This window comes from Seriola lalandi, unplaced genomic scaffold, assembly GCF_002814215.2.
Source record: "Seriola lalandi dorsalis isolate HSWRI2012SDOR001 ecotype SW California unplaced genomic scaffold, Sedor1 jcf7180002054553, whole genome shotgun sequence".
Classification (NCBI taxonomy): Eukaryota; Metazoa; Chordata; class Actinopteri; order Carangiformes; family Carangidae; genus Seriola; species Seriola lalandi.
In genome coordinates, this window is record NW_019525106.1 from 1,448,793 (window position 1) to 1,464,047 (window position 15,255).

Below are 15,255 nucleotides of genomic sequence, written 5' to 3' on the forward strand. Positions count from 1 at the left end.
GACAATGGTTGTTGACAGTCCAAATGCCAACGAATGCCACCTTCAACCAATCACAACACCACCCGCTAGCCTTGAAGCACTCATAAACAACATTCCTGCCCTCAAATGTCTTCTGCACACCACGAGCCACACAGCACATTCGATTTCACGCAACCTATAGTACAAGGTATTTTGATATATCACGACACATACTAAATTCATCCCACATTATTTTATAGCTTCACATTTAGTTTTTTGTTGTATGTGATTCTCCTCAAGCACAAGCAATTACATGCCCAAAATGTGTCAATAAAACTAATAATAAACTGTACAAGCATCACACAAGCCAAGGAAAAATCTCTGTCAGTCATAAATATTTGGACACTGTATGCAGGTTAGCCATTTGGCTAAACTAGTGCTGCATATCAAGGCCAGTCTGTCTCTTATGCAGTGTTTTATTCAAGCCTAAAAACAAACCATAGTTTCACTGCATAATGGAAGCTCCTAAAATTGTGATTACACTGCAATAAATATTTATCCTGACAACAAAGACAGAACCATCGTTGCTGCTATATTAGTAAAAGGTGGATAACAAAACAGGCTGCAAGAAAGTGACACGGATAGAGGTCCAAGGAAAGGACACAGACGAAAACATGAATAAGAAACTATTTTTGGAGCTGACTGATCAAGTTTTGTGTTATGTGTCATTCACTCCATTCACATGCTGTTGTCTTATAACTTGTAAAACCTCTATAACGAACAAGATTTGGTTTGGTTTGACATGTAGATTTAATGTTCTAATCAAGGATTCTCAACAGAACTTAAAATGAGTTTGCAAGATAGATTGTCAATTTGAGGTGTTAATGGACAAAAGGTAATTTAGTAATTAATCAATTAAAAGGTGATTAATTTAATGACAAAAAAGGTTTTTTTTGCTGAAGGACAGAATGATCGACTCATTTTGTAAGCTGAGCAAGACTCTCAAAACAAACCGTTTTAACCTTTATGTAATACAAAGTCCCTAAATCCAGACTAAATCTTCAAACCCAACTAATTTATTCTCATTCAAAGGACAAATAGAATAATTATGACTTACTGAAAATGTATTGTTAACCTCTTGGTCAGTTTGATTAATGAGCCTATCAGTCAACTAAACTAAGTCTGAGACACTCCACTGCTAACGCCTTCGGATTTGTTGTTTTGAGATCAGTTTAAGACATCACTCGTTGCTCTCTATTAAGACGTTGAGCACCAGAAGATCACATGTGGATGAGGCATGGCAAGTCTCCCGACCCTGCCATGCTCAATTGACGCCCCTCGCCGTCTACCAAACCACCGGATGACAAGTCTCCACACTCTTTACGCACGGAGAGCGCACGGAGAGTTTGCTAGCACGCATGGGGGGGTCCCTCCCTTTCAGGCTGTCCGTGGCCTCCTCGCCCCGGCGGGCAGCTCCAAGACTCTGCCAAACCTTCCTGATCCCCCATTTCCCTCTCTCTACCTTTCCTCTGAAGAAACAGCGTTACGTCAGAAAGTGCAGGGCAAGCAAGACAGCGTCTTAGGAGCTATTCGTAGGCATTGCTGCCAAACCCGGCTTGGGGCTGCTCACGAGCTCACTGCAATCAATGCAATTTACAATTCCAACTCTTTTAAAACAGCAGCAGTATGTGGTAAGTCAATTATTCATTCATACTGTTTTATTTTCCCGCTGGGATTTTTTTTTTCCTCAAAGCTTTCTTCACATGACAGGTCTCTGTTGCTGGCACAGTTGCGCAAAAAAAAACCCAGCAGTGTAAACGGTGTAAAGATAAAAAACAGTAGGCTGGTTTACCCTGTAGCCTCACTGAAAACACCATGACATGATGAAGCAACAGAGATTTTTGACGCACAGAGATTTCTGCAGCAGTTTTTGTGTTTGATTCTTTGCTGATCTCAAAAACAACATGCCCCACGCTCGAAATAGGAACCCTAGCCCCATCCCAGAGGTAACATGGGACACGGGATTGAAGGAGATGAACGAGACCTGGAAAGGAGCTATCGCCTGTCTCGGGGTGGCCGTCTTCTTCGTAATGACCATCGGGATCATATACTGGCAAGTGGTGGACCAGCCCAACAAGAACTGGATCCTCAGGGGGACTTTTAGCGGACTGATATGGGAGAGAAGAACCCACTCGCTGGTGATACAGACCCTGACGGAGGACAAGACCTATGTGGAGATAGATGTCGGGAACGTGGGGAACCCCGACATCGAGGTTCCCTTCGTGAGGAACCTGTGCTGGCTGAATAAGACAGAGTTCTGCTATACGTGGGACTCGGTGGCCGAGGTGAAGATCTCGCTGGAGGTGAATGAGGAGACGGAGACGGAGTGCTACAGTATGACTTGGGCGCCGGTGCACTGTCATGTGGAGCTGAAGGTAGGTTCTCTCCCAGTGTGCACTCAAGAGCCAGTCCGCACCTCACTAGAACACAGCCAGGATCATTTTTACGCAAAATGCAACGTGCAAACACAAAACACCATTTCACATATTTCCATATTCAGTTTACTGGGAGTTTATATGCGTGTGATTGTGCATATTGCTGCATAATATTAAACATATATTTTGACAAAAGGTTTCATTCTGCAGACCCCTGTTCACTTTTTAAAATTGCAAACACAATATCTCATCTCGTAGATCAAACGTTTGTTTTATTTTGGTGATATACCTCAATTTACTGGATTTCAACGACCACCCGTTTATGAAAATGTTAAGACACAAGATACTGCATTAAAAACGTCTCAATTGGAAATTAAATATGTGATTCTGATTTTTTTTTTTTTTTTTTTAAATATACAGATTTTTATATTTTATTTTGTTGGATTTGTTGTTTTGAAATTCAGTTTCTTCAACTATAGCCACCCATTAAATTGTATGAAACAATACACAATAATAACGTCTAAATGACTCGTGCACTGAATTAACTTTGCCTTTTTAGTCCTTGATTTTACTGCACTAGGCGGAATACATTTAGTGTTAAATCTGCTTCGTCACAGTTGTTGTGCATTTTTACATGCACAGTACTTACTGTACCCCCCCCCCCTCCAGCTTAATTATCAAAGGCATTTAACTATTGGGATGTTTGGGGAGGTTAATCTGTCCCCACTGGAACATTCCTCGCCATAACTCCCTGTCATGTGGCGCGACTTCTCACAGAAAATCTTTCCAAACTGAAGTCGCCTTTATTTTTTTTTTCTGATTTCCAAAACCCTGCCTCTCAGGTGACCCATTGGCACCTGTTTTGAAACTCTTTAACAGAGGCCGGATTTGCTGACATGCATTTAATGAGCCCTCCCGTTTGTGCCTAAAGACGCTATGAGGACAAGCTTTCGCTTAGAAAACACTCTTGTCACTCAATCCCCTCTGCGTGCGATGCTGTCAGAGAGTCTCATGTACCAGCCATCACACAGCTTAACAACCCTGTGCCCTGGATTTCTGCACTAAAGCAACAGCAACTCAGTCTGAATGTCAAAGATTAGACTCATCCATACTCCAGGACATCAACTGCATGATGTGGCAGCATTGGAAGCATTTAAATTAAAGTCAAATACACCTTATACCCACTCACAAATAAAGTTTACATTTCTTATAAACTGTTTCAAATATTCACTCAAACGTTGGCGGTGGTTTAGATGTGTGTTTGAGGGTGTCGAAAATGAACATACAAACCAAATGAAACTTGCATTCTCTGCTGTCTAATGTGGCTCTATTAATTCTCAATTCTACCACTCTTTTTTTTCATTTGCTATTTTTTGTATATTTCCTTTTTCCAGTGACGTCTCCTCAGCATCATTCATTTGCTGTTCCAGTCTTCTTCATGAATGTCAACCTTTTTCTACCTCTGTCCTTTCCTTATGTGTATTTCTCATGCATGCTGTTTATGTTTTTGTGTGTGATTGCACATGTATGTGTGTGTGTGTGTGTGTGTGTGTGTGTGTAGGACTGCTTCTCCATGACCAATGTGTCCTGGTACGGCGGAGCCAGTGTCCAGGGTCAGACATGGCCGATCAACGATCAAAATGCCACCATGCAGCCCTTCATCGTCAGTGATCTGAAGGACAATCCCTCCGGCTTCGGCTCTGCCCTGGAACGCTACTTCCTGGGCTCGTCAGGTCAGAGGTCATGGCTGGGGTTAATCATTTGTATCAGCTGAGGGTTTACTTTTAGTAAAGGAAAGAAGTGGAGCCACAGCTCTCCCTCACATGTAGGTCTGCTACAATGAGAGAGACCTTTTCAAGTCTTTGAAATGACACAGGGTCAAGAGTTTTTCCACACTTGCCACCGGTTCGGGGGTTAGCACAAGGGCTTTGCGAAATCTGACCCCACATCAGCGGGTATACGATGTGTGGCGTGAATCCCAGAGCATGAGGGAACCCCTGTGGATGTTGTTGTGTTTTCTTACCCCGCACTCCCCTTCCACATGCCCACGCTACCCATCACTCATTGAAATGTTTGTTTGTGTTTGAGCTGAGAAAAATGGTCCGACCACCTCTAGAACTGGCATCTCCAAAACACAAACCACGGACTGGATGGGACGGCTGGCCCACAAATAGAGTGTAACACAATACTGTCTGCGGCATCTCAGTTTATTAATTCAGAGATTAGACTACAAAGGGCCGCAAACCACCTTTAGCATCTTAAATTAACTCTTAGGGATACCGGGGTAATTGCCTTTTGTTTCTATTAAAAGGGCAGGTTGGATCAGGGCCCTGCTGACTCTTATAACGCACCGGGTTATTTTGGGGGTGTTAGATTTTATCCTGGGGGCAAAGGGGGGAGGCAGGGACCACTGGCGGATGTGAATGGTTAATGTGACTGATGAGGAACGTTTGTGGTGTGTGTGTGTGTTTGTGTGGTAGCTGGTATAGCATTAACCTCAGGGACTCTGGCCTCTCGAGCCGGCTTTGTGCGGAGCTTGCTCAGTGAGCTGCTGCTCAAACTAACCAATCTGTTCTTGAAAGATTTTGATGTGAATATAATGTTGTTGTTATAATCAGACAAACAACACAAGCAGAACTGCAAGAAGTTGCAAAATAGACATATACTGAAGGTGTTTGTCAGTGAGTTGAGGAATCATGTGTGTGTGAGTATTTATGTGTGAGTAGCTGCAACATTAAAGTGCTAACAGGTCGCAGTGGAGGACATGACATCAACCAATGAGGTGACACAAACAATCATCTAATTTGACCTCAGTGATTGTTAGCAGTAGCCTAACACACATTCATACACACACTGACAGAAACAAACACACGCATGCATGCCCACACACACACACACACACACACACACACACACACATTCACATACACATTTTGTGATCTTATGTAACACAGTGGCAGACTTAACAAGAGTCACATGACTGAAATCCCTTTTCCACCTTGTGAGAGGACAATTATCAGGACCCTGTAACCCTTTGTTTCTTTGTTAAGCTTTGCACAGAGAAATACACACACATATACACACACACACATACACACACACACACACACACACACACACACACACACACACACACACACACACACACACACTCTCTCTCACAGACTCACAGATGAGATGAGATCCCAATGAGAACAACTGTTTGAATGTTGCCAAGTAACCACTCGCAGACACATACTGTACATAGCCCCAAACATAGCAAACTGATGCTCAGCAATGACAATGATGCCTATTGGAGCATTAAAGGTATATTTAACATGATATCTTGCTTTAAAGTTCAAGGATGTTTTTGTTTGGCTCTAACGTTTGCCCTCGGAGAGAATCATTTTCCACAACTGAAGATTAGTTGAAAATTGTACTAGGCTTCTTTCCTATTGAGGGTGAGGGTTAGGATCAGGAGGATCAGTGAATATTATTATTGAAAAATGATTTAGATGGAGTTGGACAGGGTAGATCTGCATTGCCCCCCCCTTCCATTCCTTCATGCAAATGGCTTGTGACTTAAGATGCAGATCTGAGAACAATGCTAACTAACAATGCTCAAGCAGCCAGTCCAATAAAATTTGAGAAACATGTCAGGAGTACTATGTTTATCATATCATCAGATCACTATGTGCTCAAGTCTTCTGTCCCACAGAGCACAACCAGAAGCAAATGCTCGCGCGTTTGACCATTCTCTCTGTGTCTGTGTAGCGAGACTCCCCATACTAACATATATATCACCTGCTATGCTTAAGTAGGTCTTGACATGTCAGACCACTGACAGAGAGCTTAGCAAACACATCTGGACTTGAATACAGTTGGAACCTAATTATAGCAATAATGCCAGTATGGCAGTGTAACAATTTCTCTTTGGTTCTTACTGGCATGGACAACATTTTGCTGTATGAGGACCTTCCCCTCAGTTGACTGATCCCATCAGAGCAGGAGTAGGTCTACGTTCCATCTGCAGTCTCTTCTTTGCATAATGCACATTGCAATTACGCTCATCAGGTCCACTGAATAAATCATTGAGGAAATCTTGTACAAGCAGCACCAGGCTCCTGCAAAATAACAAAACAAGCATCTGTGTTCATGTTGCACATCAGACTGGTCGGTTATAGTTTATTATTATGCTTATGCCGCTGCGTTTGCCATCTTCTTCTTTCCAACGGCTCTGACAAAAGTGGTACCTGAAAAATCATATTTAAATTGATATGACTGCAACTGAGATGAACAGTGTGATGTGGTTGACGTATAATTGTGTTACCGTTGTGGTTGATAATGTTGGGACAGGAAACAATTACGGCAGCTTTTATGGAGAAAAAAAAACTCTACATTTATGAGTGGATAGTAAACAAGACCATTATGGGAAATTGTGAGTTTATGCAGCCATGTGAAGGCTTAATCAGATTATTGATTTGTTCCTAGTTTTGGCAGCGAAGTGTTATTATTTTTGAATGGAAACCGAGCAAATCTAATTGAATGCAGCTCCAAAAATCACATACAGAATGTAAAATAAAGGCAACATACGATACATTAGTTTTACTAATGTAGACTCAGTATACTTTAGACCACATTTTTGTATTAATTGTTATGTTCTAAGTAAAATTACTCAGAAAAGATATCAACTGGGTGTTCAATATATCAACTAAAGTCAATTCTACCTATACAATATGGGACATGTATTGTATGGGACCTTGTACACAATATGGGACTTTTAAAGGTGCCATATTCTATAAAATGAGACTTCCATGTCTTTTTTTTATTATAAAGCATGTCTAAGTTCTATATCAATACTGTGAAAGTATCAAAGCACTCAGTCCACAGGGAAATGCACACAGCCTGTATTCTGAAACTTTGCCTTACAATGAGCTGTCGGGACTTCTGTAAATTTGTGATGTCACAACAAAGCAGTCACCACAACAGGACCCACCCGTCCAGCCTTGCAGGATTTGGTTTCTCTGAATGTTTGCCTGAAATCTGCTATAACCTGTTGTTACTAGAGCTCCAGGGAGAAGCCTGAGAGAGGAGATGTAAAACTACACTGAGATGGTTTTTGGTACTTAAAACCACAAATATATCCTCTTATGAATAACAAAACTTTAAATAAAACAACGGACAAAAAAAAAAGTATAAAATATCGGACCTTTAAGATATTCACTGTAAATTAGCATGTGCCGCTCTATACCGCTCAGTCAATATCAGTTTCCTGTTAAGAAAAGCTGCTTGAGCACATTGCAGTGACTGTGCTTTGCACTAATGGGGACATTTTTGCGACACTCACAGTAAACTCACAGTTTTACTCTCATGAGCCATGAGTTCATAAGAGAAAGCTGATGCACTTCTCTTGGGTGAAAAAAGAACTACGACATTATTTGTTTTCCCCAAAACAGATTGAGGGAAAGCACCACTTCAGTGGTAATAAAAAAGTAAAAGAGTCACCACATGTCTTGATTATTTTGGTGAATTTTAGTTATAATTAATGGACTGACAAATCTGCTATCTGACATAAAGTCTTCACCAGAGCCCTTTTCCCTGAATCTGCTTATGGGGAAACAAACATATTTCAGTTTTAATGTAATATTAGGTTTCACAGCTTTTCAAACCCCATGATCGTCAGTGATATTTTCTTTTATACATGTGAGGCGTGGTGTGTGCATGGGACCTGTCTTCACTGACTCTAGTTAGTCATAGGGGCATATTATAAATGTGGTGGGGAATATGGAGCTGTGACTGATGTTACTAACCTAAGAGGACTCCTGGAGACGGTCAAAGAGCAAGACAGACGGACTGAAACATAAAGCAACAGAGCAAACAAAAGATTACATACTATACAGTAACAGCTGATATTAAACATAATCAAGAAAGAAATCACAAAGAGTGGCAAAGTGAAGGAGAGGTGGAGAAGTAAAGCAGAGAGACAGGAGAGAGGATATATGTAACCATGCAGTAGAGTGACATTTGAGAGTGTTGCCAACTGGAGGAACTTGTCATAGCCCCACCTGTCTTTATCCATACAAAAACAACTGGGCTACTCAGGACAGATTATATATCACTGAAGCCACATCCTGCATTAAGAATATAAGAAGGGACTCTGTCCCAAAGCTTTAAGGGCTTATTCCTACATTTACTGAACCTCAGATCCCGAGGATAGAATTTTACATGGTGTTGTATTCAGCAAATGTGAGCAGAAATAGTGTTGGATAAACTTTCGACATGTAGATACCTATAATTTGGAAAAGAATTACTACATGTGGTGAAATCACATGACAGGAATCATGTGCTGTCTTGAGAAAATACTGCAGGGACATAGTGTAACTGTCAGGGATTGTCTCTGTACCCTGTCCTAAAACCATAAATGAAATGAACTAACAATGGACCAATGCTTAACTTGGTTAATTCACATAAATGCCATCATTATTGCTCTAAGGTTTCTACTTTTCTACTGTTACTACTCATTACACTGTTTGCAAATCACAGCTGCAAAGGATTTTATTTATTTATTATTCATCCATTTAGATTCACAATTTATGAGACTAAACTACAAAAAAGAAAAAGAAGACCTTGTTTTTTAGTAGCCTTATAATGACATTTTTTTTATCAAGCTTTAGGCATTGATTTTTATAGCTATAGTACCAAAGCTTAAATCCTTGAATGGATACAATTTGGCTCAGGCAAAGTATTTTATTTTTCACTAAAGTATTTGTAATACAGCTGTGCTAAAGTTTATGTGCTATTTCAGAGTTATTTTTCACATTCAAAACCTTCATTAATTGATGGTTAATGAAATGTCATACCACGCCATACTAATATTTAGCTATATCTTTGTCGTCATGACAGCACGTGGAAAATAATATATAATAATGATAATAATGGATAATAATAACAAATTGTCAGTATTGGAATCAGAACATTGTTGCCTTTACTGAATAGAAATGTGAGCAGGCACATGAGATTTGTCAATGAAAAAAAAATCTTTTTTTTTTCAATTAGATAAAACTAGATAATCAAAATGATTAATTAAATAATACAATGAGTTTACTGAGAAGAACATAGAATTTGATTGTATACATTTAATTTATCCACCCAACTTAATGAGGGGCATATTTACCAGCTTTTTTTTTTTTTGTTACCCTTAAATATCGTTTTCTCCATTCGCTTTTTCATTGTACTATTTTTTTTAATATGCACATTAGTCATGTTCCATCTGTCATCGTCTACGTGCAGATACTGTGCGCCTACATCAGACAGATAACTCTCACCAAAGCTTCCCCAACTCGTCACATTACAAATAAGGGTTTGGAGAGATCCTGTTTGTTTTCAGTGAGTGTGATAGCAATAACTTTGACATCACCTCACTCTCTTGCAGTCTGGATCCAATAAAAGAAATTTATCTACTGTCTCTTCATATCTGCCCCCCCCCCCCCCCCCCCCCCGCTGGCCCTTGGAAAGTGAGTATGAAAGATTAGAATCAGATATAATTCTCTGCAAGACTCACAGGATCTTAAGTTATTAGACCACCTCCTATACACACATGCACAGATAATCTATATATGTGTCCATATGTGTTTATTGCTTCATTTTCTCTCTCTTCAGTTCCATTGTCTCTCCACTGTTCATTTGAGCATAATTTTTTCTCTCCTTCCCCTCCCTATCATCCACTCCTTTTTCTTTATTTCTATCTCTGACTCAATCTTTCCGTGTGGGATCCAAAGAAATGATACTTCACTGCTCCTGCCCATTTGTTGTTGAACTGGCCAAGCACAACACACAGATAGGGATAAAAGTTATGTAACTGTCATGACTTTGGATTTTTGTTTTTTTTTTCTGACAGATAACGATACTTAATCAGCTTTATTTGACACAACAGAGCTTTATGATGACAAGAATGAGAATATGCTAAAAACACATTTTCTTCGTTGCATACATTGCTTCATCGTGATCAACAGAGGAAAAGCAAGATAAACACAAAAGAAAAAAATAATAGTCAAAATTAGATTGTTACACAACAATCTGTGTGGAAAACATTCACAGAAAAGAAGCTGTTTTAGCTTTTACTTACAGTAACAGACAATAGCTAGTTGTTCTTTTAATGTTGTAGCTTCTGGTTGTTCATTTCTTACACATTCTATTTCTTAACTCATACATACAGAGAAATAAATACTCCAAATATTCAGCTTGTGTTTAGAAAGAAAACAAGCTGCCCCCCCCCAAAAAAAAAACACTCTTATGCATTACCCAGTGGGTGACCAGGAGGTCCTTGGGCACCTGCCCCGAAACCTCGACTCTCCCGGACAACTAAGAGGTAAAACACTTTCAGAATGACTCACTTAGCCAGCTGAAGCTTTGTTAAAAGCAGGCTGTCATCTCCTGTATGACAGGGCTACTGTATGTAACATCATCTGACAAAATTTTCTGCAGTCAATCTCCTACCTAATACTTTCCACTGAGGACATCAAGCACGAGACAGTAGAGAGAGTCTATTTAAATGAAGGACTCATACAACAGCTTCTGTCCACTAATTTAATTACAGTATGTACAGTATCAGCGTGTTCACAACCTTGTCTGTAAACACAAGACGTAATCAGTCTGTGCTTGTTAGGTCGTGTTTTTTCTTTTTCTTTCTTGAATACTGAACTACCTTTTGAAATTAACATGAATTAAACATAAATCAGCGCTGAACTACTTTAACAGTTAACAGCTAACAGCTAACTTCACCAGCTGAGACAGAAAAATCAAGAGAAAAGGATCAAGCAAAAGACAAAATAAATATTTCTCCTCTGATCTGATAGTCAGAAAGACACATTTTTACTTGTGATATTTGTAAAGAACGCAGCGTCTCACACTTGAAACAATAAAACTGACTGATGATAGGAGCAGAGCAGAGAAAGTCTCTTTAGTGTTTCATTATTTTTTCAATAAGTGGGATTGGAAATTTACTACCATGGCAAGCTCCCAGTTTTGTGGCCATCAATTTCTTGAGGTTGGGCACAGAAACTAAGTTTCCATTGTTAAGGAAATACATGCCTGAACACATACACACACACACACACACACACACACACGCACAATTGCACGAACACATGCACACACACAGTTAACGTTTCATTGCACATTTTTATAACCCCCATCAGGTCTGTAAGCGTGTGCAGGTGTCATAAAAAAACTGTATAAATATGACAGGTAAAAGAGTGTAGCCCGTCTGGTCCGCAGCAGCAGGGAGTCAGGCGGCAGCGTTTTCCTCCAGACCAGCCGCTATCTGAGGGCTGAGACGCCACGTAAAAACCCTCCTGACCCTTCAGAAAGGTGCACGGGGGTCACCTCCGCTATACCACCTCCAAACATTCAGCTCAGACTGAGCAAGAGGAAGTGCCCGAGCTTTATGGTCCTATAAGTCCAGCTCTGTTTTTCTTGGAAGTCCACAGTTTCCCATTAAAGAAAAAGAGTGTGTGAACATGTGTGAGAACATGTGTGTGAAGAGGCGATCCGATGGTTGGCTGATTTGTGTGTTCCTGCAACAGCTGTAAAACCGAAGCATGTGTGTGTCTAATCATTCAAATCTGCCCAGTAAACTTTCATTCATTTTTTTTTTTACCTTTGCATATCTGCTGCTTTTTGAAGGTGAGCGGATGCGGTCGGTCAGGCATATAATTTCACTTTTGAGAGCTAGTGGAAAATATTTCGGGGGAAGCTTGGAGTGTTTAAGGAATTGTTCTAAAAATAGGGTCCCCCCTCACTTCCCCTTTAACTCCTGGGCTCCCCACCTTGGCTGTAACTCAAACCTGCCTCACTTTCTTTAAATAACACTTATTGATTCCTGCTCCTGTCTGGTATACAGTATGCATCCAGAGATACTTTTCAGTCAAAGATACGTGTCTCTGTCGTAAAAGCAATGCACTTATATAACCAGGGTTAGAAGTTCAGTTTTGATCAGGAGTTCCCTCGTTCTGAAACCTACAGTGGTACATGCAAAGTACACTTTGAGTAGAGCTGCAAATTACAAACACCTAAGACAGGATTTAGTATATTTAACTTTCACATCTACATGTTTAGTCAAAGATGGAATAAAAGATATACGGCTGTTTTTGACCAGACTGTCCCATTTCCTCGGGGCCCTGCAGTGTCATTTCCCATAAAGATTAAATATCACTCAAGAAGGCACGCTCGCAAACTTAAACTCCACTTTCCACCCTGCGTGTACACTTTCATGAAACACACTGTTTGCAGGCTGCTGTATCTGCACATCATTCTACAAGGCTGCTCGGTGTCTGGTGTACTCTGGTCGCCTCTATTTCCACTGCCTGCATTCCACTTCCATCCTTCCATAAAGCTATAACATTTTCTCCACTGCTCCACTTTGTACTCCGCTGTATATGCACAGTATCGACATGCACAGTTTCATAATGCCTTTTGCTTATTAAAAATTATTTTGAACCACTTGCAGTTGAAACATACGACAGCGTTTTCTAGCAAATTACGAGACATTTATGAACCTGTAACAAGCAGTTGGATGTGACCTAATACCATGTGAGAGGCAGCTGAGGTGTTACCAGTATCTCTTTGACATTATCCGTTGCAAACACGTGAGAAATACCCTGAGGTTGAAGGCTCTTCACTAGGCTTTATGCAGTACTTGAATACTGATCTCTGAAACTATTAATCTGATTATAAACTGGTACATGAGTATCCTGCCTGCTCCTAGTCCCTGCCTGCATGAGAACAGTAAACCCATTGAAACTAGAGATGGTGACTGGAGTGAGCCAAGCTCTCAGCTCAGGGTTCTCAGACTGTCTGCTTGCTTTGGAAGCAGGTCTTGAACCCTACTCTGTTCATTGATCAGCTCCAAATCCCAAATCCCAGTTTGGCTGCTTTGAGCAGATTGTGCAAAAAACTCAAGCGAGGGGCCTCGGTTAGAGACAGGGCTGCAGGCTCAGATTGATCACTGGCTGGGTTCTGCTGATCTGAGATGGGACAAAGATGGGACCCACAACAGAGAGGAGAGGAGAGAAGAGGAGAGGTAGATAAAGTTGGGAGGGAGAAGACGGGAGTCAGGACGGGTGAGAAGCGGTGAGGGTAGGGGGGTTGGGGTAACATGAGAGGTAAGAGGCATTCCTTGCAGGGCAGCTACATCTGCGGACGCAATTATCTGCTTCCCATAATCTTATCATTTCACAGGGCCACTGAAAAGCGGAGAGTCAGTTTGCTGGAGGTTTCTCTAAAGTTATCTAGTGAAACTTAATTAATCACAAGTTTCTTCTTCTTGGTTTTGTTCCCTTGCCGGCCTGATCACAGAGTGAGAGGGAGACAGAATAGGACGGGCACATCAGAGGCGGGCTTTCTTTAATCTTCTGGAGCAAATCCAGAAAAAGAAAAAAATGAATGGACCAAATATTCATCTTCATAATCAAATGTAACTTCCACTGTATGTCCCAACTACTCAACCCTTCTCTCCTTGGTGTACAGTGTAAGCATACCTACTTGGAAATTGCCAACAGTCTCAGGGTAAACCCATCCAGCCGCATACTGCTATATCTCATTCTGAGTAGTGTTTTTCTCACATCCGAGTGGAGCGATATCAGCTGACACAGCCTTCGCTCTACCTCCCACAACACTCCATCTGTCACACTCATGCCAGTCTCAGTATCACTTGCGCACTGTGTCATATAAGAGGAATCTGCGATGGACCGTCTCGCACTAGTTTCTCCTGCTTTACACCAAGGCCCAGCTTATATCTGTTTGCGCTGAACTCATCTGACGCGTCCTTTCCTGTCTTCTTCCTACCACGCAGGTGTTGCAGTTCTTGTATCTCCTGATATCCCCCTGCAGCTCAGCTTGGACAGCAGACAGCAGTTCTGCCTGCAGTCACTGCCCAGCATGGAGCGTGTCCCTCTACAGTACACTGTGTGTGTGGCCCACAACGTGAAAGCCGCTCACCAGGAAGCCATGCGACAACTCTCCCAGCCCAGCAGGCGGCTGCCCAACATGAAAGCGCTGTGGTTAGTTCAGTTTAGGTTAAGATAAGAGGGGATGTGAGTTATCTTGGCCACATTTCTTTGCCAGAAAAGGGGGATTCTGGGGTTGTCATAATACCAGCAAAGTCAAGTAGTGATACATCTGTGAGCACTGACTGAAAGTTTGTGGGTGTTTGGGGAGTCATAAACTAGAACCCATCCAGGTTCCTCAGTGCAGCCCGTCCTGTATGATCCCTCTGTGCGTTTTACAGGCTGCCGTTCTGGAAGCTGCTTACCAACGTGGATTCGGGCCCGAAGGTGGAGAGGGAGCTGAGGACCTTCTCTAATCGTCTGAGGAGACACCAGCTGGGGGAGGGAGTCATCAGCCTCAACGAACATTCCACCACCCTCCTCTCTGATATGGTACGTTTTCCTTTTTAAAGTCGAACCTACTCTTGGAAAATTTCAACCTGAACAAGCAGAGCTGAAGAGTCATAGTTTCAGTGACGAACATTAGAGTGAAGACCAGTGAAGACATTCAAGTAACTGAAAAAACTTCACTCCAGTTATAAGATTGTAGCTGTATCTGTTGATCTACCAAGATTAAAAAGAAAATAAAGAATGAAGGGACCCCACCACAGATTTTAGAACAATGTGTTTCCAGCTATCCAATCAAAACCAACTGTTGCTCCCATTGCGATACACTTTTCTTTGTTTCCTCTTTAGGTTATACCCAACTCCAACTGCCTGTTTCAGTACCAGGAATTATTCTTTCTATATATTCAAAGTTCATAGTGCATAAAAATAATCAATTGTTGTCAAATTTTGATTCAAACGTTGCTGAACATTGCTGACCGCTGCACAGAGAT

General features: G+C 41.3%; 1 protein-coding gene across 2 annotated transcripts in view; it reads left to right on the plus strand.

Moving 5' to 3' along the window:
• Positions 1-1,216: 1,216 nt before the first annotated feature.
• Positions 1,217-15,255, plus strand: part of LOC111661844 (SITS-binding protein) — a 23,842-nt gene continuing 9,803 nt past the window's right edge. The window contains exons 1-5 of one of the 2 annotated variants that reach the window (XM_023415530.2): positions 1,217-1,649; positions 1,943-2,393; positions 3,955-4,126; positions 14,224-14,431; positions 14,659-14,809. In XM_023415530.2, coding sequence (XP_023271298.1) covers positions 1,645-1,649; positions 1,943-2,393; positions 3,955-4,126; positions 14,224-14,431; positions 14,659-14,809 — 987 coding nt within the window. In that variant the 5' untranslated portion in view covers positions 1,217-1,644. Of the gene's footprint in view, positions 2,394-3,954; positions 4,127-14,223; positions 14,432-14,658; positions 14,810-15,255 lie in introns of both variants that reach the window. The other variant, XM_023415529.2, reaches the window with a different exon arrangement.